This window comes from Lepisosteus oculatus, chromosome 7 (genome assembly GCF_040954835.1).
Source record: "Lepisosteus oculatus isolate fLepOcu1 chromosome 7, fLepOcu1.hap2, whole genome shotgun sequence".
Classification (NCBI taxonomy): domain Eukaryota; kingdom Metazoa; phylum Chordata; class Actinopteri; order Semionotiformes; family Lepisosteidae; genus Lepisosteus; species Lepisosteus oculatus.
In genome coordinates this window covers 46,065,845-46,092,784 of record NC_090702.1, presented here as the reverse complement: position 1 = coordinate 46,092,784, position 26,940 = coordinate 46,065,845, and the positions used below count along the sequence as shown (strand labels likewise).

The following is a 26,940-nucleotide window of genomic DNA, read 5'->3' as shown; positions in this document are numbered from 1 at the left end:
TTCTAACACAGTAGCTCCTGAATCTCAAATAAGAAACAGTGGAAAAAGGAAAATAATTAACATCTCCTCCCTACAACTATTTTTATCAGCTTGGTTACATTGAGTGCAACATTGAAGAGTGCACACCAGTGATTTGCCAAGATGGTTTAGTAAAGGTAAAGTCTCCAGGACAATGCTGCTATGAATGTCAAGGTATTTAAGTCCTTTTTTTTTGCAAATACACAGTTTATTTTTCAAGACACAAGAGCTCTGAGATAGTCCAGAGCAGTAAATATAATGAACATGATCTTTACCAGCACATAGCTGTAATGAAAGGTTTAGATTACCAGCCTGTAGCATCAACACTAGTGGGATGATTTCTGAAAATGTCATATCTTTTATCTATATGAAAACATTAGGTGAAAGTATAAAAAGAATGAAGAAAAGGCTTTTAGAGTCAGGTGCTCCTTCTCCCTCTGCACAGAGGCTGCACACCAAAGATCTACTTTCTGTTCCCCAGACAGCAGATCAGACCGACCTTGAAAGCCTTTTCTTCCTGCTTTTTAAACTTTCATCTCACCAGTTGTCAACCAGCAACTGGACAAATGATTGAGGGCAGCAGACAAGAATCTTTATTTTGTGTGTACTCACTTCCCTCTCACAGTACAGAAATGCAAACTCATAAATGATGAATGCAAAACAAATATATGAATGCATAAGAAAGCGTTATCTTTATTTTGCAACAGAATATAAAAATGTATGAGCTTACAACTATAAATATACTGTATACATTGTTGCAGATACCGAACTAGTTAATCTAAATAGGCAAAATGAGGAATAAAGCTTATAAAGCAATACAGGAATTTCCTGTGTTCCCGTTTCAGCTGACTGTAGTTCTTCTTTGTTTCAGATCCAAACATCTCTTGCATGTACCAGGGCAATGTGTACCAATCCAATGAGCACTGGGAGGTGGATGAGTGCACCACCTGTACCTGTGTCTCCGGGGAGGTACACTGCCAGACTGAACGCTGTCCTCAGGTGTCTTGTGCCTCGGTAGGTATTCTGTAGTTAAGAACCAAGCAACATGTTATGTAAAAATAATTTCCTATTTGCTGTGTATTGTTCTTGTATATTACCTAGTGCTGCTGTATCGTCTTTACTTTTTTTTTTTACAACATACTGCCTGTCAGAAACTTGAGGTAATTAAAATTTAAAACTAAAAGAATAAGCACAAATTTCTGAGAGAAGGTTGTGAGTATGTAGGTAAAAACATATAAAATTTGAGAACGCAGTGCTGCATGGAAGTCATTAAAGCTGTTCTACAGAAATGTCTGGCATGACAATCATCACGATAGTGTTAACAATTGTGTTAAAGATCCTATTTTTAAAGATGCCAAAGACATAAAGTTGCCTTTACACAATCTTCTACTTCTTCGTTCCTTTTAGCTTAACATTTAACTTTATCTCAACACATTTGCAATGTCTTAGCCCTAGCCATGCACTGAGGTGATTTGATTACCTCATGGGGTACTCCTGAACTGCATTAAAAAATCTGGTGAGTGAAGGTTACATAGATATTTCAGATGTTAGGATTAAAAAAAACAAACATTTAATTATTTTTTTATCCTCATGTGGCCTAACAAAAGGTTCATGATAAAATGTAGCCAAAAATAAAACTTTGACACTTTTGTAAGTTGAAAATCACCATATTCACTTCTGTTTAAAGGATGAGACCCCGGCTCTTATTCCTGGTATGTGCTGTCCACACTGCATTCCTCGACCTGCTACATGCATTGCATTTGGAGACCCTCACTACCGCACATTTGATGGAAAAATGATTCACTTCCAAGGTGCCTGTACCTATGTCCTGGCTGAGGACTGTGAAGGTGGAGACTTCAGGTAAGTTGTTCTGAGCAGTGTTAATTGTAGAACCTTCATTTTTGTCAATGTTCTGAGTGCTTTGATAACCTAGAACTTCTCAAACATTTAACAAAAGTAAAAGTCGTGCAGTGATGTCATAGAACCACGAGCAGAATTAAATGTTTTGTGTGTTTTTTGGAGGGGTATTACCTACAACCCTCAGGCAAAACAGTGTCAGTAATTATTGATGTAGAAATACTTAGTCATTGACACTTATATTATTGCATGGCTGAAGAACAGTACGTTCTGAAGTTCATTCAAAATGAAATGGCTTATCCATTTGGTCCTTTTAAGGTTTCTGTGCACAAAAAGACAATACATTCTGAATGTAAATATACTGTACTGTATGTAGCCGAGAATGAAATGCCCAGTCTCTGCAAATTAATGTGAAAACATTAAAAATAAATAAAGGTGATCAGATCTTTTCTTGATGTGCAGCATTCATGCAACTAATGATGACCGTGGCCGTAAGGGAGTCTCCTGGACAAAAGAAGTAACTGTACTAATTGCGGATGTTGTGGTTAAGCTCCTACAAGACTGGGTTGTCATGGTAAGGTCATTTTTATTTATTCTATCACAAGTTTTACATGTTTGGAAGGTGAATTGCCACACGAAATGTATTATTTGTGAATTACTCCTTTGTGTGCAAATGTGCTTTTAATGAGTCAAACTGGTTTTACTTAACAGGTAGATTATCAGACCGTGACTCTGCCTTTCCTAAAGGAGCCATATGTTTACGTAGAGCGCAAGACGAATATTATTTTACTGAACACAAACATTGGAGTAAAGGTACTGTATGCTTCATTCTTGAGGAATAGTCACATTTGGTAATATAAAAACAATTGAAAATAACGTCCACTTCCTAAATTGATTTAAATGTTCAGGTTATGAACTAGTTAACCCAAGTTCACTACCTGTTAGTTCACTAAGACTAGCAGAACAACTGGATTGCTCTGTAAATTTTGTATTACAATTTTAAAATGTTTTTTCTTCACTCTCAGATAATATAATTTCATCATTCTTGTGCTTACTTGTGCTATTATCATCTTATTTCATAAAACATTTTTTTGTTGTTGAGTAATTGTGATGTTATTGTATGACTGATGGTCATGTACCAAAATGTCAGGTGCTGTGGAATGGAAAATCCCATCTGGAAGTGAGTGTTCCTGGGACCTACAAAGGTCATATGTGTGGAATCTGTGGAAACTTCAACAATTATCCCCAGGATGACATGAGGATACGAACTGGCCAGATTGTGTTGTCAGAGGCCGCATTTGGAAACAGCTGGAAGGTGAGTTATTGGAGAAAAACACTTTAAACTTTGCCATTGGTTTTGAAATATACAGGTAACGATTTGTAATTATTTATTATAAGCTACTAATTACAATTTTGAAGGTGAAGTGCTTATTATACGAAATAACTTTTTTAACAAAGACTTGGATAGGGTTTGCTTGAATAAACGTGATTAAAAAGAAGGCATGATATTGTACCATACTCAGGACAGCAGCATTGAATGGCGCTCTTTTTTCCAACACATCCTTATTAGTCTCATGAAGATTGCAGTTAATTATCTTAAACTTAATATTCCAGACACCAGTTTTTTACTGCACTGTGCCCTCTATTATTTTAAAACATAAACTCAGCTTACTCAGCTGAAACAGGAATATGTGAAAATAACATTCAAAATTGATTTTTTGTTTGTTCCTTCTGGCCCAAAATATGAGAACAAGATGATCGGTAGCATTCAGAGGGTAGCTGATGCTACAATATTTATATATCTTGTTATGGTTTCAGGTACAAAGTGAGAACCACACCAGTGTTCAGTGCAGAGATGGGGAGGACATTGACCCCTGTAAGGAGGCTGGGTACTCTGCCAGGAAGACAGCCAATTCAAAGTGCAGTGTCCTGAAGACAGAAGTGTTTGAGCCCTGCCATGCGGTGATCCCACCTGAGATGTTCTTCGCATCCTGTGTGTACGATCTGTGTGCCTGTGGATCCAACGTGGAGGACTGCTTGTGTGATGCCCTGGAGGCTTATGCATCAGAGTGTCGGGAGGCTGGTGTTATCCTGCACTGGAGATCTCCAGCTCTCTGTGGTAGGTTTGTGAGATTGACAGACTGGAGTGAAACACGTGGGTCTAACAATTTAGTTTTCTGAATCCTGAAATGCCCTCTGTGTTCTATTTTATGAGGTGTCCGGACAAACAGTTTTGCAGGGGATAGCAGATGCTCACCTTAAGAACAAACTAAATCTTGCAAACAAGAGCAGGCCATGGGGTCTATCTAGTTCATTTGCTTATTAGTTGTCAAATTATCTAATGATCCCATTCAGCTGAAAGAAATGACAGTATCAGGTTTGGCAACAGAGGTGGGTAGTTTGTTCCATACACCCGACAGTCCTTTGTATAAAAAGTATAAAAGTTTTTTTTCAGTTTTGAATTCAGTTTACTCTAGTTTTCATTAGCCTCCCCTTGTACATGTTTCACAGCTGATACTGATGAAGTCCATATAGTTGACTTTGAAAAATAAAGATTCTGAATGCTTGACTTGTAGTCTTCTGTTCTTAAGACTAAATATTCTGTTCCTTTAGTCTGGCAGTGTAGGGCATCTCCATAAGTCCCAAGATGTATCTAGTTACTTCTCTGGCCCAGAACAGAGATATCACTTTTTATTAACACAGTAAGCCCTTTTTCATAGTTAGCTCCTTCATGCTCAGAATTTCCTATAATTTATATATAGTTTTATTTCTGCTGCTTGCATTTAACACTCTCCACTGACTCTAGCAATTCAGCTAAGTAAAATCTACCTTTTCTAAATCTATGACTACACTCCCCATGAAACCTACAGTACTGCCATGGATGTGTCCTCTAGTTCAGTACTTATTTCAGATTTGTGTGTCTTATGTATGGCATTACGTCAGCAATCTGCCAGTTTATGGGTATTAATCCTGTCTTGAGTGACTGCTGAAAGAGGATTGAATATCAAACTGTTTAAGTACATTCTTACAATACCATTAGTCCCTGGAGATTGGTTTGATCCAAAGTGCTTCCAGTAAGTAGACATATTTACCTCTATAACACTATTGATGTCTGCTGCGGTAATACTAAAGAAAACTTTTTGTTTATGTAAGCATCCTCTGCAATAACTTTTTTCTACCTGTGCTTGATATTCATGCAACACCTGTTTTCTGTGAAAGCTCCTTTTGCAGATTTCTCTCCTATTATTCAAGTGAATCAAATGATGGATTGACTGTATGGATTTGTATTCATTATCAACCTTAGCTTTTAAAATAGATATAATAATTAAGAACATAAGGCAGTTTACAGATGAGAGGAGGCCATATCTAGCTCCTTTGGTAGTTAGTAGTTTATTGATGCAAGGATCCTGTTTCTTGAACAAGCCAGAATATCATCCCCAACAGCATAGTTGATGAGCTGGATAGTTTGTTCCATATCACTAAAAGTCAATTTGTATAAATAAGTGCCTTCTGTTCTCAGTTTTAAATGCACTTCTACGTAGTTTCCAGTTGTATCCTCTAGTTCATGTTTCCTTCTTTATTCTGAAGAAGCTCATTGTGTAGACTTTGTCAATGCTTTTGCGGTGTGGTGAAATGTCCGCTGCACAACCTGTGCTTATTCACATTAGTCATTACGGTGATTACTGTGCAGGAAGGGCCAGTTCATGTTGCAATTTGTGTGAGCTTTCACCTGTAGCAAGAACAGCAGTTTCTGACAACAATGATGACCATACAGTACTTTCACAAAGTCTCACGATTCACCATTTTGTGGTTAATTTAGAATTTGTAAAATTTTGCTTGACCATGATTTGATTTATTTTGTTAATGAGATTTAATAAGAGAAATTGGGACTTCAGTCCCCCTTTAAGCTATGGACTATACCCAGTTGCTCTTTTGGTGATTGATTCCAAGACAGCAATATCTTATTTCTGATTAAACTTTAATCTTTTACAAAATATTCTAAATTAGGTAGCATTAATGCAACATTGTACCATTTTGACAAAACATCAATTGATTAAAAATATTTTCTTGTGCCCGGAGATTACTGACTAGCTGAATGGATGTGGCTCTGTAACAAGATTTACTTGGATATTAAGATTGATTTTATTTTTGATGTTTTTATTATTCTCTGAGCTTTCCAGAGTGTTTTGTGGGTGTGAATTAGAAACTAACTTATTCTTCATCATTTTGCTTTTCTTATGAATTTCTTAATTAAAATTATTTTCTATGTGTGATTATTTATGTTGGCATGGATGCAGTTGTATATATTTTTCCTTAGGAAAAAAATGAATAGTGAATCATTTATTACTTTGTTTTCTGGGTTCTAATTTTACATTGCTTGATATATTTTTATTAGAGTTTATTAGAAAACAAGTCATAATGCATACTATGACCTGTGCTGTTTGAATGTGAAAGTCTGTGAAGTAAGAAAACAAAAAATACAAGTGTTTATTTGTTCATTGTGTAAAAAACTGAAAGAGAATCGATGAATCTCCTTCATTAATAAATAAGATTCTGATCATGCAGGCTACAGGTTACAGATGTTTACTCCAGAAGATTTGTTTTCATTGCCTGAAATAACAATAGTTGGTTTCAACATTTCTGTTGAAATTAATTTGAAATTTTATGTTTAAGGTCAGATAAAAAATTCCCTGAGAAGTAAATGTTTTCACAACAAAATTATATGTACTGTACTTGTCTCCTTGAGATTACAATGAAGATAGAAATTGAAAGTGAATACACTGTATTAGTGAAATAAAATGTCATATTTTTCCGAAAGGTCTTGGCAACTAAGAACTGTGTTGCCAAGTGCTTTATTAATTAATGATTCCATAGAATAAGAATACTGTTTACAACTACTGTATGTGTGCACTATACTGTATGTGTTTTGTGTGGCTTGTGTTTCTCTGTGTTTTTTAACTGATATTCTTTTTCACAAGTGGTGGATTTATGGTAATACTGCTGCTTTCTTCTCTTCTTAGCTGTGGGCTGTCCTCAGGACCGTGGGTTTATCTTTGATGAGTGTGGCCCTCCATGCCCCAAGACCTGCTTCAACAAAGACGTGCCTCTTGGTGTGATCGAAGCCCACTGCTTCAAACCCTGCGTCCCAGGCTGCCAGTGCCCAGCAGGTTTAGTGGAACATGAATCCCACTGCATCCCACCAGAAGCCTGTCCTAAAATCATTTATGGTAATATGTAAATGACAGACTAATTTAAATAAGGTTTGGAAAGCCTTTTGCACTTTTAACCCATCATAGTAGTGGTGCTACATGCTGGCAGACCTTGCACAGCAGAAAGCCAGTGGTCTTCAATTTTAAGCCAATGTTAAAATGAATACTTCTTATATCCATTGCAAATGTATTATGCCCATAACAGCCACATAACACAATGCTGAGCAGCTGGCAGATGAGTAAATGCAGCTATTGTTTTAGCATTGACTGGTAATCATAAAACTGAGAAAAGCCTGTACCTTTGCTGTTCTGTTCAATCTATTCTTGGCTTTATCCATATTTTCAATGGAGGAATGAACAGGAGCAGGCAGTCAGAGGGAAATATTTTTCATCATTTATCAGTTTGTTTTATTGTGTTCTGCCAGGTTCAGGTCCATATAAATTCTCAATTGCATAATAAAACCTTAACAGACACAATAGTTTGATTAAGTCTAGTATTGTAAATTATGTGTTTATTGAAGTAACTCAGAGTTCACATACAGTAGAAAGACCAGCAGCAGATGCAGTGGTATTTTGGCAGGATATGAATGTGTTTTGAACTCTTTCTTTCTTTTCAGTGTTCGTTTGGATAATACCTAACATACAAGTTCTCATAATGTAAGTTCTTTGAAGGTTCATAGTATATACAGTAAGACTGCAGCCTGAAACTAATAATGATGATTCAGTATTACTTAAATGTAATTGATTTTGCGAATGTCCAGCACCTGTTTACAATAGACCAGCCAGTCATCTAAAATCCTAAATTACTTGGCACCTATTACTTTTGCATCTCGAACATCACATTCTCACTACATTCCACTTTTTATCTTCTCCTACAACTTTTTTTTCCTATTTCCCCTTGGTTCAACCAGGAGGGAAATGGACTCTCCTTATCCATTTGATCTAGTTGGAGACCATTAAATTAAGTGGGTAAACAAAACATTCATTTTTATGCAACATTCCCTTAAGTTTAATTTATGTGTTTTCATTAATAGCTCAGGGCTTGTTCACTTTGAAATACGGTGGCCTATCTACCCTAGCAGTCACTAGGGCAGTGTGATTTCAAAGGTTTCCAAAACCAACACTCAGCTGAATGTCTCAGTAATTCAGTAATACAGTAATGTTTTAAAATAAATATTATTGCTCAATTACACAATTGGATATTCTAAGTATTTATTGAAATAATTCCCTTTTTTAAAGTGACCCATGGTTGTAGTTTCAATATCTATACTCTTTACCAATCAGATCAGTAAGACTACTCATCTGTTCATTCATTCAGATTAGTGGCAGGGAATGTGACAAGATGGTTATTGTTAATTACAGTACTTGCTATTCATAGTAATTAACACACTCTCAATTTAAGCAAGATGCAGTGCTGTTACACACAGTTGTTTCATTTAAAGGTCAAATTGAAACACCTGTCAGTACTAGAGTGGCCTTGTAATTATCAAGACAGATTGCCACCCATCTTAAAAGTACCTAAAATATTAAATAGCTTGTATTTAAAAAAAGTTAAATCAAACCTAGATTTTACAGAAATTTCTAATAATTGTCACAGTATATAATAATGTTGTGCTGAAACAATGTTTAATAAGACATGTAGTTTCCATATTTTCAAATGATACCAAATATTTATTTCATGTTACTAAAATCAGATTAGGTTACCCCCACCATGAAGATTACATTTACAACAACCATTGTTTATTTAATTCACTGGCTTTCAAACATGAATGTGATTGTGTGTGGCTACTCAACAGTTTCCGGGCAATTCCAATACCATTATATTTTCAGACTTGAAAATAGACGTGAAGACGTGAATTTTAGCATACGAGTATAGTATATGGAAAATTCTCTATTGCATGCTGTGTCTAAGTAAAGTGAAAGTCTACTATTTTAACAGAGGGTACGCTAAGTTATGCATACATTTTTAATATCAACATATGCATACATTTTTAACATCAAAACAGGGGTTTTACTGTTGTTAATGAGTATTAAGGCACAGTGTCCCTGTGTGGAGGTATTTAACCCTGGTCCTGGTTAAGCCTGTGTGCCAGCTTTTGTGTTCTATCTGAGCTCTTGGTTGCTTAACTGAAACCTTCAATCCAATAATAATTTGATTACTTAAAAATATAAAATTCTCTAAATTATTTGTTCAGTTGATTAATTGAGAGTTCAGGTAGAACAAAAAACACTCAAAGTGGACCAGCAGTGCATTCCAAGACCAAGATACTTAATACCTAAACTAAACCCTCTGGGCTAATTTCAAATGTAATTCCTTAGACAGGTAAATTAAAGACTTTTTTTGTAACCATAATCCTGCTTCAAACTTAAGGGTCAGAACTTTTTCTCAGGTCTTTGTATACCAAGCACAGAGTGCTATATTTTAAGTTTAAAAAAAAATAGATTAAAAACATAATATTCATAGAAATGTTTAAATAGTAACAGAAAAATAATGAATTGTTGTACTGATTACAAATTTGTTAAATACCATATTTCTTATAGGTCATAGGGTCAGGTGGATGAAAAATATTTTTGCTGCCATAGATATTCAATCAATATCAGGTTAATATCTGAAACTTTTTTTCAGAAGAGAAACAGCATTATGAAATTCACTGATAGATTCATAAACCTTGTGTTTGGTTTTTCTGCATAATATTTTCTAATTTATTTTTTTTAGAAATGTGCTTAAATTTTAGCTATAAAATGATTAAAAAAACTAATTGCCCCTTTTTAGAAGTGATCCATTAATAACATAGCTGATGGTTGAAGATTCAATAGATCCAATATTTAAAGCATACTGTACATACTGTACATGTACATACTGTATGTTAGGATACTTTGCATTTATGTGTAGATACAGAAAAATGTATCCTGTTTATTATACTGTATTAACATTTTTCATTGCCATCTGGATTTTAGATTTGAAAACAGGAACAATACCCAAAACTGTCTTTAAATTAAAAATTATACCAGAATGTGTTGGGGGAAATAAAAGGAATCCTTCAGTACCTTCAATAAATGTGAAGCAGCCGAAGAACATGCTCTAATGAAAGTAGTAGATCTATTTATTAGTAACTCATTATTTTCAAAAAATGAGAATTGCTGTTTAAATTGAAATTGAGAGATAAATGTGTCTTCAGGGAACAAGAAAATGAAATTTCCTACATTTCCTACATATGTACAAATTGTGAGAACTTAAGAGATTAGAAAAGTTAAAAAATGACCTGTAGTAAATATAAAAAGTTTTTTTTAACCAAAATTAAAGTTACTTTTATTCTTTTTTGCAGACTATTGGAAATTATTGTTAGTGTATAAATAGGCCTAAATAGGCCTGGATTGTTTCTTCTATGTTCACTCATGGCCTCATTAAATGCACAGTAATATTTTTAGTTATGAAATACAGTATTTACACTGTGCAATTTTAATGCTGTACTTAACAACACTGTAAAACATCATCAGTTCAATGGATTTCTTAAGAATGTACAGATTTATTGTACAAAATTAATGAGATTTTGCAGTTCAAGAAGATTTTTTACAAATCACAATGCAATTCATTCATTGATTAAGATTCCTAATTATTTATTTTTGTCAATGCAATGTCTAAGCCAACATCAATTTTCAATATTTTATTCTTATAATAAAAGAGAGAAGCAAGTGTGACCACATAGCTTAGTTTTTGTAGAAATTACCTAGTATCTTTAAGTATATTTGTATTACCTTTTTCATGATCTTTTGAACCATTTTAACTGTACTGTACATGAACTGTGATTCATTTTTGTAAACATTATCATCTGTGGTAATTTCAATTTGTGTGTATTTATTTTTATACAGTATATTTTACATTTTTTGTACTTTTTGTACTAGAAAAATAAACTGTTTTCTACACAATCATTTATATTTTCAATTTACAGTCTTTTCCTTTGGTGTAGTAAACTACAATAGTTATTTTCTAGCAATTTGAAAATCTTTTGTTACTTTGCCCTAGGGATTTTAAAAGGGTAAAAAACAACACATATTTTTCCAGTGCTGAATGTGGATATGAGCCCTTTGCAGAACTGTTCTGTGTAATTATATTGAATGAAGTGATGTTTTACCTTCATCTTGAGGAAAAAAGCTGAATACAGCTTAGCCAGGTCCATAGAAAATATCAAAGAAAGATATTTTTGGATATCATTTAAGGAAAATTATTTTTCACTCCATTCAGTTGTCTCAAAGCATTTTTTATCACTTACTGATTACTGATCTAAAGATTTCTTCTTTATTCTGTGTGATTCTTGTGTTTTACCCTAGCTATACTGGATGTACAAGTCAATATCTTTGAGGAGTTCTGAGTGAAAAGGAAAGTTACCCCTCTTTTGTCTGTGGCTGAACAATAAACATATAAAACACTAACTTTGATTTGTAGCAGTAAATATTTGGAGGACATACTTTTAAGCTTTATATGGCTACAGCCACCTACAGTGTTGTCTCCATCAGTTTTAGGTTACTAACAGATTCATTGTGGGGCTTTTAAAACTCACTTTTGGAGAACATTTTAATAAATAAATATACACAATTCATATGATCAGCTATTCCAGAAAATCATTCAGGGTTTTAATTGAGAAAGGTTATTATCAGTATCAAAAGAAAGTGCTAAAATTGAAATGTACCTGATAAAAAGCCTTACATGAACAGTATGAGGATGTGTGTATATATATATGTAAAACATCAGAAATTAAAACATTTTAATTTGCAGTGTTTTGGTGCAATGCATTCATTTACAGTATATAATTGTACACTTTCTAAATACAAAAGCTTAAACATTTAATAACATGGTTTATTGATGCACTGTTAACAACACAAACATTAATAATTTTGTTGTTTTCTTTTTAACAAATATAAAATGCTTAAAATAAAATCAATGCATGTGTCCAAAGAAAAATACATCCAGGTTATTTGAGCACATCGATTGTGCTTGTTTTCACATTTCCTCCAGGGTCTACTATTTTAAAATTTTAATGTAGAATGTACTTCTTACTCACCTCTGTAAAGGTTATTTTTCTGCTCAATGTCGACATTGAAACCTGCAATGATTATGGGTTTCAATACTGATTTTTCTTAGTGTGGACGTCCTGATAGACAAACACAAGAGGCAGTGCATGCTAAGCCCCGAGAAATGTCCCAATATTGGTATAAGAGTTAATAAAAAAATACATAAAATCTTAATAATTATTAATTAGTCATGATGATGTTTTTTAAAAGGATGTTGCAAATATGGTACCACATCCAGATGTAGGCTTGTGTCATTGGACTGCAGAATTTTCAGCTTACAGCTATAAGAGAAATGAAAATACTTATATAGTAAATGTAAAATTGATAACACCCCTGAAGTTAATAAAAGCAAGTTAAAATGGTCTGTTTTGAGGACTAAGCAGCTGGAACCATCCTTTTAAGGTTTTACCTAAAATCGATCATTTCAGCTTTTTCAATGTTCCACAGACTATGACCTACTGTTTGGAACCTTCAATCCCACATGATTGTGATCAAAATAGTTCTGTGCTTGTCTACTGTATACTCCACATATGATACGTCTATTGCATTTTACTGTAAATAATAATATTTTTGAGGTGATCTCAAAGAATCTCAAAGCTCCTTACAAACAGGAGGGGATCGTCTTAGTCCACTACTGAAGAGTTGCACGTACGTGCATGACCCATGACAACTATTATGCACTACCCACTACATCACATAGAGTATACTGTAAGCTACAGATTGGAGAAATTGCTTCCCGAATTTAATGTAGGGGCAGTACATGAAAGGTGAGATTGTGCAGAGTGGAATTATCAGGATGTCAAAGTTAACACATCTCTTACAAACAGCGCTATGGGACCTTTAATAACCAAATACTCAGGAATTTTGTTTCTTGTCTTATCCAAACAGCAGCAACTCCCACAGCACGGTGTTCTCTGGGACATTGGGTTTTGAAAATTTTGTTTCCAACAGAAAGTGGAATGCCACTTGTTGCCTAAAAGTTGTGAATAGTGGTGAATAGCAGTTAACAGAAGAATGTTTGTTGTTCAGAACTGTGGAATGTTGTTTTTTACACAGATCTCTATAACAATCTGTTCCTGAGAGCATTTGGGGAAAAATAAAGATGATATATCTAAAACTGCACAATCAACATACAGTATGAATTGAATGCATGGGACCTCGGAAGAAGACATGCAATTAAATGCTTACAAAGCCTCTGCCCTTCCTACTGTATATCAGGCACATAACATCTTTAATTGAACAATCATTAGACTGTCTGACAACAATTTACTACAAGAAATTTGCATTTTCCAAAGTAATCTCAGATTTTGCTTCACATAATGTAGTTTTAAGATGACAGTTTTTAAATGTAACCACAATTTTTAAATATTCAGTCATATCATATTTAAATAACGTTTCTGCAAATTATAATCTAAGATCTCATCTAAACAGGCTAAATAGCTACTGTATAGTCATTTCTTTCACTTTCTTGAATTTCACTATTATAGAGAAAACAACTTAAAATAGTATCACATATTCCCTTTAATAATCTTAGACTGCACTATGAGATTCCACGAATAATTAAAATTGGATGCTATTATTACTGTCATAAAAATGTTTTTTTTTCCTCATGAATCATTGTGTATACCATATTATACCTTTAAAAGGGCCTCCATCGTGGAAATCTTGGTGCCTCAGATAATTTAATTCCTGTAAGATCCCGAAAAACAAAACTGCTATGATTTTTCACCGATATGGACAATAGATTAATCTTTCACATTTCCAGAATACACTATAAAAGTACATTGTCTTGAAAAAGATTACTGGTTCAACACTGGTGGTTTCATTACACAAATGTACAGCAGCTTACCACAGGTATGTATCAGTTACCCTTTACTGTATATTGAAAAATCTTTTTCCAAACCTATGATCCGCTACAAGGGTGGTTATGTTTATTGTTTTATTAACTCCAAACAAAATTCTCAACTACAAGTGAAACATGTCCTTGTTAGTCTCCTATCTTCAGACAGGGCAAACATCTTGAGTTTGTATGTGTCCAGTCTTTAAAGTTCAGCCACAGAGCTGTCCTCCATTATCCACTTGTTTCTGAAGTGCAAGAAAATAATTTAACTCAGTATCTTCAATAATTTCATCTCATTTTGAAGGTGGATTGCTCCAGCTGTCAGTTAATGGTCAAGAAATTGTCCAAAGGAAGAAACTGCGTTGAGAAGGCTAACGGCTTTTTTAATATACTGTACAGATGTGAGAAGTGAAATTGAGAAGCTGTTTCTGACATAATATTACAAAAAAACACACAAATAGAATAGAATAAAATCACACTGCAGTTTCATTAAATAATGTGCACATTTTCACAATTTTTATGTCTCTGGGCTAGGATTTATAAACTACAGTTTGCAAGCAATATTTTACACAAATGAGCTTAATACATTTACTGTAGAACATCATCGTAAAAGAGGCAGCATAGAAATGTCCTTCTTGAATTCACAATTATATCAACTAAGGCAATGAAGGTACTGGAATATGTTTTCCAGGATTATTTTTTCAAAAAATAATGTCACTCTTTAACTTAACACACTAACAAAATAAAGAGTCATACATTTTGTATATTTTTTCTCTGTACATAATATGGAGACTTCATGTTTGACAGCATAATAGTTTTTGAAAGACATTCCTAAATTCTGTGTTAAAAGCTGTGTAGATAATGGGATTTACTGCACTGTTCACATATCCCAGCCATGTAACTACACTGATCAGTGTTGGTCCAATGTCACATGATACACAAAGAACCTTGGTAACATGGACTACGAAGAATGGTGTCCAGCAAGCCAGAAATACACCTGTCAAAAAGGACAAATGTGTTAGTTATTTGAATGTTTATATTTACTTTTATAATCTTAAGCTTTAGGATTCAGTCAACCTCAAAAGGTTACAGTATTTGATCCTGGAATATTATAGACTTTTTGCATATGCTACCCTATTGATTTGCCCACCTAATGTATGTAACCTTTTCATTAATGTACACTATGTCTGACTTCGGATATTATATGATTTTATAACTCCTCATGGCAGTGAGCAATGAAAAATGAAACCATTAAAATTCTACAGACATGCAGGCACCCCAAACTATACAGCAAAAAGAGCTTAATTGAATGCAACTCTTTAAAATTCAACCACTAAGGATCAAAGACAGCTTAATGATAATGAGGGGCAACCAGACTGTTCTAAGATGAAGTAAGGTCTATTCACCTTGGAAACCATAAACCCTATATACCTGCATAACAGATGAAGAAAACTTTGATGGTCCAATTTGTTATATTGGCAGAAACATCTTGTTAAAAATATTTCTAATACTAATATACCACATAATGATAATGTAACGCCTTCAACAGTTAGTGGTACAGTATATTCAATCAAGAGACATAAAATAACAGTATTTAAGAAACCCATCTCTAATCAGTGGATTTTAATTAAAGCAGATAGATCTAGTGGTATAAATATGCAAAAAAATGCAGGTACCTAAAAGAGCAGTTAATTCAATGTTTTAATACTTAAACATGTTAAACAAAGATGTATTTAAACATATAAAATATTGTGTTTGAATATAAACCTTCAAACAATTTTAAGTTAAAACTTTACATTTGGAGCTAATGACTTTTTGAAACAAGTAACTCAGACATTTAAAAGACAAACTGTACAGTATCTAGAACAGTTGCATTTCACCTCCTTATGCCAAAGTGGAAAAAACACAGTTTGAATTTTGATCCATGCTATTCACTCTCACTGTAGCAGGAAAACAAGAATTCAAGTAACTTATTTAAAATAAATCATCAAAGATAAACAGCCACGTTGATTTTCAAAACAAAATTTCAACAGAAGTGCTTTTACCACATCAAAGAAGGTGGAGGCAGTAAGTAGCACTTTAGAAATACAATCACTGCATCTTATATAGGATCTACATGTACTGTAGGATTACGTCCACTAGAATTTGAGTCCACAAAGTTCTGATACCATGCTGGGAGCACTGTTGTTTTAAAAAGATTGATAAAGCTACTTAATTCTTAAGAAAATTAAAAACAATACAAATAGTAGTGCAGTTGCAAGACATAATATCTTATATTGCTACAGTGTCTATTGTACTGTACTGTATGTCATGTTTGATTGTTAATTATACTTCAAGTAGTGTGAGAAATGAATTATATATTTAGGCAGCATTTAAAACTATCTGTGACTCTGGTGTTTTTATAATTAAAACGAATTTACCACCTGTTCGCGATTCGTGATGATGCAACTTTTTCTAAAGTTATGGTTAAGGTTAAAATAAATGTTAGTGTATATTTGCTTCAATGAATACAAATGAGTGCTTAAAAAAGGTTACTTTGTGATAAAATCCCAAATCTAATCTTCATTATACTGTAGCAATATGCTTACTCCTAAAATGATCTGTTCCTGTGTCCTTTCCACTCTCTCCTCTGGCTCTTCCTTTCCTGCACTCTTTATACAAGGAGTGAGAAATTCCTGATCTCCTTCTTATCACCTGGGATTCCTTGAAGCACAGCTCCTTTGTTTCTCTCCCTCTTCTCTCACCCTGCCTTCTCTTCCCCCACGACCAGCACACCCCACTGTAATGATTAGGGCAATAAACCTTCCCCATGAGCCAGGATAACAGCTTCTTTGACTTCTTACTTCCACTGCCTGACTCAAAAACAGTGATCACCACAATACTCTTAAAAGTAAGAAAAAAATCAAATGTATACATTTTTCCAAATGTGTTATTTTATGTACTGTAGATACTGTATGCCCATGTAATTTCATCTGGGAGTGTGTTATTACACAATAGTTGCACTCATATTTGCAACCTGCTGTGAAACAGATGTTTCAAAAGGACACACTGAATAATAGAAATCTTAAAATTAAAAAAAAGATGACAGACTTAAACAGATGGCCAAATTCATTAACACCAATTTGATACTTGACTTAATGTAGTAGGTAAATGAAATGGCTTTATGGCTAGTTAGCTCCGATACAGTCCAATGCTGATTAGATTAAAACTCATCTGAACTTGGCAGCACTTCTTGTTCCTACTGTGGACATAGTGAGATAAATATAATAGAGATTATTCGAATTATAGCTCAATATGACCATATAGACCACCAAATGCTAAATATACAGTACATGGTAGAGATAAGATTTACTGGATTGTCCCATAAATTAGAAAAGCATTTTTTAAATCTTAAATCCCTTGCCTTAGCCATCACCTTAAACCAATACATACCTACAACGATGGGTAGGACTTTCATTGCTTTGCGTTCCCTGCCACTCACCCTGTGGCTCTTGCTCTGGGACCCCTTGCCCAAGCCATGGTTTTTCAGACCGTTCTCCTTTGGACTCCCTTCTTTCAGCCTTTCCTGTGCCTCCACATCAGACGTGCTGTCTAGCTGAGTGGTTATCAGGTCATTCTCCGGCATGTTTGCCGGGTTAGCAGCAGTGGGGCTGAGGCTGGGCATCAAGTACTTCACCTTCTCCCTCCTCTCCCGACGGAGCCCCTTCAGGCTGAGTGAGAAGCGCCTCTCGCCCCTCATCAAGTTCGACTTGCGGCTGGCGCTCCATTTCCTCAGCCCGCGGAACATCCAATAGTACAACAGTAGCATAACGGGGCAAGGCACAAAGAAAGAGCACACTGAGGAGTATACGATGAAGTTGTCATCCTCCAGCTTGCAAACATGCTTATCTCGGTTGGGGACCCGATTCAGGCCAAATATTACGGGACTGGCAACCCCGAAGGACAGGACCCAGGTAGCTGTGATTAGGATCAGCTGGCGCATACTGAACTGGTTCCTGTTGTACTTCAGGGGAACTATCACAGCAATGTACCTGCATTGAAAAGGACAGTGCTTTACTATGTGTGCTCATCGCATTTATTTGTACCATTTTGAAGAACATGCCATAATACAATTCTGTGGTTTAACGCAGCTGGCTCTTGAATAAGACTGTGTAAAATATCTACACAGTAGGTTTTCTCACATAGAAAGTACTGTACTGTATACTGTTCTATGCTACCATTGTACTATAGATTAATCTGAGGAAAGCATGAACAAAAATTAAGCTTAGTCAATAGACAAAGTGATGGAGAATGACAAATTCAGACCTTAATTACATAATTACATATTTTACACAGATTGAATACTGAAATAAAGAACTGTTGGGATACTACTCTGTCATCACATTCAGTTTCAAAGCTTTCTCTTATGTGTTGGATATACAAATATGTAAATCACTTATCTAATTCCTGAAAGGTGTAGAAGGGTGTGGTTTCCATTTTTATGTCTAAAAAAACCTTTGTCTTGCATGTCATTTTTTCTAATCAGCATGTCTTAATGGAGTTTAACAAAAGTGAATGTTAATGACAAAAACCAAGTTGAATCGGACTCAGCTGTCAGTAATTACTAATCGCCTGAAGAAGACTCCACAGCTAAAATGTTGTGTCTCTGTTCCTTTCAGCATGGAATAAACTTTACCTGTTCCTTTGCAGCATATGCATACTGATGCAGCTACTGTACATACTTAAACTTCATTAGCGATCACTCCTAACGTCATTTCCTCTCCTAGAACACTATTAATACTGTATGGGATCCCCATTCTCTCCCTTACATCCACCCCATCTATACTTTTGCAGCTGCCCCTTACTTACTCCTCTGAATGGGGGACCGAGCCTCCTGGTCCAGTGGCTAGGAGGTTAGCCCTCAGCCAAGCAGGTTAAACCAAATTTTGACTGAACGCTCATAATCCTTTCGATACACTAAATTCTTGGGCATTGTTATTCCTTGTGAATTTCAGTTTATTCATCCACCCATTTTTAACTGCTTTATCCAATACAGGGTCATTGGGGAGCCAGAGGCTATCCCAGCAAGCAATGGGCGCTATGCGGGATACACCCTGGATGGGTCATCAGTCAGTCTCAGGACACACACACAGACACACACTCAAACCAGAGCCAATTTTCCCAAAAGCCAATTAACCAGTATGGCTTTGGACTGTGGGAGGAAACTGGAGCACCTGTAAGAAACCCACAGGAACACACAGATATAATCCCTAGGTCCAGATTAGAACCCAGGGTCCCAGCACTGTGAGGCAGCAATACTCTCCAATGTACAAAACCTTCTTGCAGTCTCATATAGAGGATATCAGTGTTTCTGTCTGAACTGCAAAATGAGGCTTCTGAATCCTAGCCAAGGGTATCAAGAATTTTGCTTTCCAGCATGATAATTCTAAAATATATCTCAAAGGAAAATTTACTGTATTTTGTAAAGCAATACATCTCTTTTTTAGATAATATGCACAAAAAATAATGTATAACATTGCGAGTGATTGCTTAAAAAAGCAATCAACCAATGGATCGCAATGTACAGTATCAGAACTCTTCAAAGTTGCTCATTGCTTTCAACTACTGTACTTTCAAATATAAAATCGCAGTACAGTCAGCTTATGTGTTGTTTTTTTAATCATTATTGGGATGAATGTAATCACCGTTCAAAACTGCATTTCACTGAATGATAATTTCAGTCTCTTCAGTAGAAGGGCAGAATATTGGATATCCACAAAATCATTGCCGTTTCTTTATATTTTAGCAAATGAAAGTAGTAGTAGCTAGTTTGCAGTTCAGTAAATACTTTGTACACTAAAAACAGATTACATTTAATTGGTTGTGAGTGGGCATTTAATTGAACTTAGATGCATTGAGTAAACATCTATTTCACTTGAAAACTTCAAAGACTTTAAATCTTGTTTTTATATGTCTTAGAGACTTCATAGCTCTTTTACCACTCAGTTAATTAAACACAAGTAATCTGGTGCATTGCAGAATAATAAGTGATACAGTCCTATTATCTCTCACCACTCTCTTACAGAGGTGAAATGAATCATTCTGGCAGAACTGAAATTCACTCTGCAGCTCCTCAAAATGATGTTTCATCCAACATTTTCTACAAAATAAACACCATATCAGGATATTTTACAAAAAGAAATGCAAAAAGTATGCAATATAATGAAGAGAAAATTAAAAATGAGATTAAAAACTGAATACGTATACTAAAACGTATACTGAATAAAATACGCCAGTAAATAAATTGTTTATTTTTGGGGTCCTCCACAAGCATCATTATGTTAGCTCAGATGCCCACTGACAGCAGCTTTAAGGCCACGAAACAAAACTGCGTCACTTTCCTATTATGCTTCTTCTTTTCCTCATAGACCGCCAGCTTTTCCATAGCATTGCACTACCCATAGGTAGTCTGCAAAAAGTTTCCTTTCATCATCCATTTCAAGGTAAAATCTGAACTCATCCACTCAGTCATACTGTACATACACATAGTAAAGACTCTTAAAATCTATGCTTATCGTGAACCTTCCCAGAAGTGTCAGCTGTGTTTTATTTATGACCAATTATTAGATACATATTCCCTGTTACTCAAACCAATTTGCAGGTTCATCATTTTCAGAAATTCAGGACCCCTGATGTGTGTTTTACACTTCTATGAAAGTCATATTCCATCTCTCTCTCTCTCTGCTTATGCTAGTTATCTCTTTCCCAGAGCATCACACTCACAATTTTCCACTCAGTCATTACATAAAACCAGTCTCATCATAGTCATAGTCCCTTTGATCCTCCTCATTTCTACTACCATTTACGTTCACCTCAGTCTGCTATGTCTTCCATCACAAATTGGCACTTATCGACTTGCCATGGTTTCTACACCTCTTCCTTCCAGTCCTACAGTACTAAGCTGACTTCAGGGAGGCCATTTGGCCCATCTAGTCTATTGTGCATTCAGTAGCTAATTTTTTCAAGGATTTCATCTAATTGTTTCTCAAAGGCAGTTTGGATATTGTGCTTCAACAATATGTCCAAGTAGCTTTTGTCCATACTGCTACATTCCTTTTGATAAAGAACTGCCTGCTATTCTCAGTTTTAAATGCACTTATGATTCTTATGAAAAACACAAAATGACTAAATTCAAAGTAGCTGGGAAATGCATGGTATTTAACCCATCTTGTAATATTAGAATTGGAAATTCACTCCTAATCCTTCTTAGCATATCCACCCATTCTGGGGTCATGGGGGAGCCAGAGGGCATCCCAACAAGCAAGGGTGCAAGACAGCATCCATCACAGCTATCACACAGACATTCATATGCACACACTCACACCTGGGCCAATTTTCCCTGAAGTGAATTAACCTACCAGTATGTGTTTGGACTATGGGAGGAACCTGAAGCACCTGGCAGAGACCCACACAAACACAGGGAGAACAAACAAAGTCCACACAGATAACACTCCTGTTTTAAACCCAAGGCCCAAGTGTTGCAAGGAATCTATGCTACGTACTATGATAAATACTGCACTATAAGGATATTAATAATAAATATTCATAGAATTTCATATTTTCTTCAACTTAGTTGTACTGTGTAGAGTGCTGCTGTTCATACAGTACATTTGGTGTGAACGATGCATGATTTTAAACTTTTTTTTAATGAAGGATGTTTATGCACATTTTTTGTAAAGCATCTGTGGTGACCCTAATATGCAAGACAAATAAAACTTTAAGAAACATGGGTACAAACCAAAAAAAAGAAAAAAATCCCCAACATGAAAGGAAGCACTTACCTATCAACACTGATAGCACACAGGTTAAGAATAGAGGCAGTGCAGAGCATCACGTCCATGGTCATCAATGCATCACAGATATAGGTGTTTAGAGTCCATATACCACCCAGGAACTACACACAAATGATGGTTAAAGTCATTCCACCGAAGAGCATGAATGACAGCACAGTTTAACAAATGCATTAGTGTGACATTTCAAAGAAGCACCTAGAGCAGCCACGTGCCCTTGTAGTCACAGAACGGTTTGGGGTAGCACCTGTTTTTTTTAAAGTAGAATCTAAACTGATTAAAAATTAATCTGGAAATTAAAAAGGAAAGTTCTGGTACATTAATATTGCTGCTTAAGAAATGCTAAACTACAACTACATGATTCTGAAATTAAAATGTATAACACATGTATAAAATATCATCAGAAAGCCATTTGTTCTGGGAAAGGTCACTACAACTCAGTGCCTATCCTGAGGTGTGATTAAAATGGAATTTAATTTTAATGAATATCGACAGCTTGGAGTAATGGAGTAATGATTAAAGTGTAATAGGAGGGTTGTGGGTCCATGTCCTCTGCAGACACTGGTCCACCCAGCTACTGTATTGTAGTGATGTGGGTTGTGCCCTCTTTCTGTTTCAAGCCAAGAAAGCTCGAACAAGTGTGATGAGGTTGTAAATTTCTAATAACATTAATGAACATTAATTAATAAGCAATAACATTTTCTAAACATTTAATACTTTTTTTTAAAAAAAAGGCAAATCTGAAAACATGTTCTGCTCTCACAGGATCAGGTAAAATTTTGTGAAATGCTCTCTCTCATCATTTATGGTTTAATAACAGGCCTGAAAATCTTGTTTTGCCCGAGATTAACCCAAAACAAATGAGAGCTGATATGGACAAATTGTTTAACTGGTGAATCCACAACATAAGAAGGATTACAAACAAGAGGAGACCGTTCAACTTAATTAGCTTGCTAGACTGGTAGTAGATAAATGATCCTCAGAGTCACAGCTGTTTCCTGAATAAAGGTGGAGCTTCAGAATCCCACAGCACTTTGTGTAAAAAGAACTGCACATTCCTCTCAGTTTCAGATATGCTTCCTCTTATTTTTTACTTCTGTTCTCTGGTTTGAATTGACTTTGAACAGAAGGATTGACTTTGTTACTGTGTTTGAGGGTTTTGAATACTTGAAGCTGGTCTCCTCAGTCTTCCCAGTTTAAAGTTCAAGAGAAAATAAGATTTACTGTAAATCTTTGCTGTCTGTAAGGGAAATTCCTCCAAGTCTAGGAATGAATTTAGCTGCCCTTCCATGTACTTATTCCAGAGCAGCAACATCTTTTTGTAATACAGTGACTAAAATTAAACTAAAATCTATTATTATAAATCTGGAAACTTAAAATGAAACTGCAGCATTTAAGAAGGACAAAGACAGAAATTTTAAGAGTAATGTAGATGCAATCATAAAAACAGAAAAGCTTATGGAGAGCAAATATTATTATATGGGGATCTTAAAGGATTGGAGAACATTTTTCATGTAGTTCAATTGTAAAGCAATAGAAACATCAGAAAAAGTGTATAAAATATAGCATTATCTGAAAAGATGAAAAGAGAACAGACAATACATTTAAGGAGTTTGTTATACAAAGTTTTAAAATTAACAACAGGGTTTTAAAAAATCTTAATATAACAGAAGCAGATATCTAAAAGAATCAGAATCTCTCAGAATTAACCAATCATGATGACATTGTCTAAGGAGTCTATATGGATTAATCAGTCCTGTGAAACTTTAATGTAATTTTATTTAAAAAACTGAGTAAGGAGACCTACAATACTTGTATACGGTAATAATATTATCACACATAACACGCATTTAGAAAGGGTAAGTCTTATGTAATAAGTATGTTTAAAGAAGCAACTATAGCAAAAATCTATGAAATTGAAAGTTTAGATTTTCAGAAAGACTTTAATCCCACACAAAAGGTAAAATTTCTAATTTAAATAATTTGTTAAAATAGTAGATGTGCATTTAGTGCACATTTTAAGATGACATTCAGGCTTGAAGCTCTGGTTGAAAGCATGTTCAACCTGTAGAAAACAAAAGAGAAAGGAGAAAACATTTGTGAAACAGCAAGGGTATCTGGATTTGTAATTAAGTGGCTGTGCTGTTGTTGTACCCTTGAGTCAGGTAAATCACCCCAGTAGCTCCAGTTCACCAAGATATAAATGAGTGTCAGGATTAGTAGAAGCAAGTGGACTAGCTGCCTATCCGGGATAGAACTGTATCTTAAGAAACCTGATGAGTCTTCAACCTTTACTATGAACTGTTACTGTCATGGACTGTTTAGACATCTGACAAATCTAATTTAATGCTAACTTGAGTACTTCTTCTCAGGTAGCCAGAATGTACTCTACATTTTGTGTCAGGATCATTGCCACTAATGATATTGAAGAATTTTAAAACAATCCTTATTATTTTGGATAAACTATTACATACAAGACCAATTAGTTTTTACATATTGTGAGAAGTGTAGAATTTAAATTAAGGAATTTATAAAATGATTTGGTAAAAATATATCTGGAATACTGTATACATTCATGTTACAGAGAGGACAGTGCGGCACTAGAGTCAATTCAATAAAGGAAAAGAAGGTTAACTTCTGCCTTTTATAATTTATTTCGATGACAGGCTAAAATAATCGAATCTCTGTCTTCAAAAGGGTCTTTTTCAATCAAATATTTCAATCAAATAATCATTTCAAATTTTATTAGGTCACAAAAAACTCCTGAAAACTGTTGGACAACCAAATGACATGAGAACACAATTAGAAATTAGAAAGAAGTTGTGCGTTTAGGACATTTAGGTCTGAGGGTGTCTGGTTCAAGCAGGCTGGACATGTTCCTGAAGCATACTAATTGGGATCCTTTAAGAAATGTCTGGATCAAAAGGCTAACTGTTTATTTCTTATTTGTCACTTCATGTTTTCATTATCTAGTGTGAGAGCACCAAGGAGGATTTAGCAGTGGATCATGCAAAATTGAGTTACAATTTGTTGCTCAGACTTGGGACTACTGTATATTTCCATTATGTATTGCTAAAAATAATAACCTAATAATAAATATGTTTGCCCTAGAAAACACAGGGGTTACCATTTAACTAGTAACTTTACCTATTCAAATAATATGTAATGTCATGAAAAGAGCATAAAATAGTTTATAAAGCAAGACTGCCTTTATTAATATGTATCACAGGTGTTTCTGTGAAGTATATAGTTAGTTTTACACTGAAAAATGACACATTACCTAATCACCTTCCAGCAGAACCAACTATCTTTCTGCTGACAGGATTTGTCACAGTGTTACTAGGTAACCTGTTTCTGAATGTGCACATATGCGTCACTACTGTAGGTCTTGAGAACCTTTGATCAATTTTCATAGCACTGGCTATGAGACATAGTTAAAACGATACTTATTCTTTTGTTTTTTAATGTCAAGGGACATAGGGAATGATAAACCTATTTCATCCATCCATTTTCTAACCGCCTTATCTATTACAGGGTCATGGGGGAGCTGGATCCTATCCTGGCAAGAAACAGGCACATCGCAGAGCAAACACAGACACAAACATACACACACTCACACCAGAAACAATTTGACAAAAGCCAATTAACCTATCAGCATGTCTTAGGTCTGTGAGAAGAAACTGCAATACCTGGAGGACAGATAGGAGAACATGCAAACTCCATGCAGTCCGATATTTTTTAAATGTTAGGTAAATCACACCGTAAAAATGGTTAATAAAGTAATCGCTAGGATGTGAAAAAAACAATAAGAGACTCCCTATTTTAAGGTAGAACTTTTTGAACACTTTTCTACAAATCATTTATTGAAAGTCTCATGTACCAGTAGGCTGGTAATAATTACTGAAAAAAACTAGCAGAACAATTGGGGAAATTGTTCAGACCAAGGAAACAGACCAAGGAAATATTTCATCCCAATGCAATATCACTCTCAAACAATGTAAAGAAACTGTCTTATCTCCTGTTACACTATGTATGTTCTTATCTGTTGGTGATCTTTGTCTTCCTTGTTGTTTTGTTGTATTAGACTCTGCCATAAAACAAACTTCACCCACAGTATAATAAAATATGAAACAGTGATTCGATCTGTACAAACATTTATAATGTGCATCACAGAGCTATTCAGTTCATTTTTAAAGAAGTTTAGAATTGCCAATTATTAAACACCAAATTAATGTGTGATCTTTAAGTCTCAACTTAATAACTTTTCACATGTTAGACTCTACAGTCATGTATGAAAGGTTCAGCTCAAATATGAGGAGAGTTATGTTCTTTGCAATACGTGACTATGGATAGCTCTTTTGCTGAAAGGCCAACACTACTTCTGGTTGTACTAAGCCTTTAAATATAATTTATCACTGTAATTCCTTCCATTGGTTTATAAGTCAATTATTGGACTGTTGAAGCCCTTTTGGATTGTTAAAAGTGCTGAGTAGAGGCTGGCTTTGTGATATGGTATTGATATATCAAATTGTGTAAAATGCAACTGAAATTTTTAACAAAGACAGAAAGAAATGTAAACTTACCTCTGAATACACATATAGTGGAAGGACCAGAACAGCCAGAAGGAGGTCCGCAACAGCCAGGCTAACAATGAAATAGTTTGTTGCAGTTTTCAGAGATCGTTCTGTTAGCACACTCAAGCAAACCAGGATGTTTCCCAGAATGATAATCAGGATGAGTAGGATTCCAAACACAAGGGCCAGATAGTTGTATTCAACATCATCCTTCTCCAGAGTTCCAGTTGGGGTCACATTGACCATGATGGTGTCACCAACCTCCTGAGGTTCGCCTGGTCTGGCATCAACATCTGAAATTCAACAAGCGGAAAAGGTCATTTTATCCAAATGTCTGTCTGAACCCTCACAGGTATTGTGTGTTTTACTAATACAGATTTTAGTTAATTTCTTTAAAATGTGACTGACTGTGAGACTGTGTACTTATCCTTGCTCCGTACTTATCCTTATCACCTTCTTTAGCTACTGAACCTAATGCTACACATTCATAAATTATGTTTCTAAACTGAAGCTTGGGAGGGATAATGACAACCTTTTCCTGA

At 35.0% G+C, this 26,940-nt stretch overlaps 2 protein-coding genes across 2 annotated transcripts in view; one reads left to right on the top strand and one right to left on the bottom strand.

Moving 5' to 3' along the window:
• The window catches only part of kcp (kielin cysteine rich BMP regulator), a 100,093-nt gene extending 88,577 nt beyond the window's left edge, over positions 1-11,516 (top strand). Inside the window, exons 45-52 of the mRNA XM_015352251.2 lie at positions 90-192; positions 890-1,032; positions 1,706-1,878; positions 2,338-2,449; positions 2,587-2,688; positions 3,026-3,190; positions 3,694-3,994; positions 6,897-11,516. Coding sequence (XP_015207737.2) covers positions 90-192; positions 890-1,032; positions 1,706-1,878; positions 2,338-2,449; positions 2,587-2,688; positions 3,026-3,190; positions 3,694-3,994; positions 6,897-7,114 — 1,317 coding nt within the window. The 3' untranslated portion in view covers positions 7,115-11,516. The remainder of the gene's footprint in view (positions 1-89; positions 193-889; positions 1,033-1,705; positions 1,879-2,337; positions 2,450-2,586; positions 2,689-3,025; positions 3,191-3,693; positions 3,995-6,896) is intronic.
• A 360-nt stretch (positions 11,517-11,876) lies between these two features.
• The window catches only part of drd4-rs (dopamine receptor D4 related sequence), a 37,844-nt gene continuing 22,780 nt past the window's right edge, over positions 11,877-26,940 (bottom strand). The window contains exons 2-5 of the mRNA XM_006633223.3: positions 26,408-26,691; positions 21,816-21,928; positions 17,428-18,026; positions 11,877-14,992 (exon numbers count right to left, since the gene is read on the bottom strand). Coding sequence (XP_006633286.1) covers positions 14,790-14,992; positions 17,428-18,026; positions 21,816-21,928; positions 26,408-26,644 — 1,152 coding nt within the window. The 5' untranslated portion in view covers positions 26,645-26,691 and the 3' untranslated portion in view covers positions 11,877-14,789. The remainder of the gene's footprint in view (positions 14,993-17,427; positions 18,027-21,815; positions 21,929-26,407; positions 26,692-26,940) is intronic.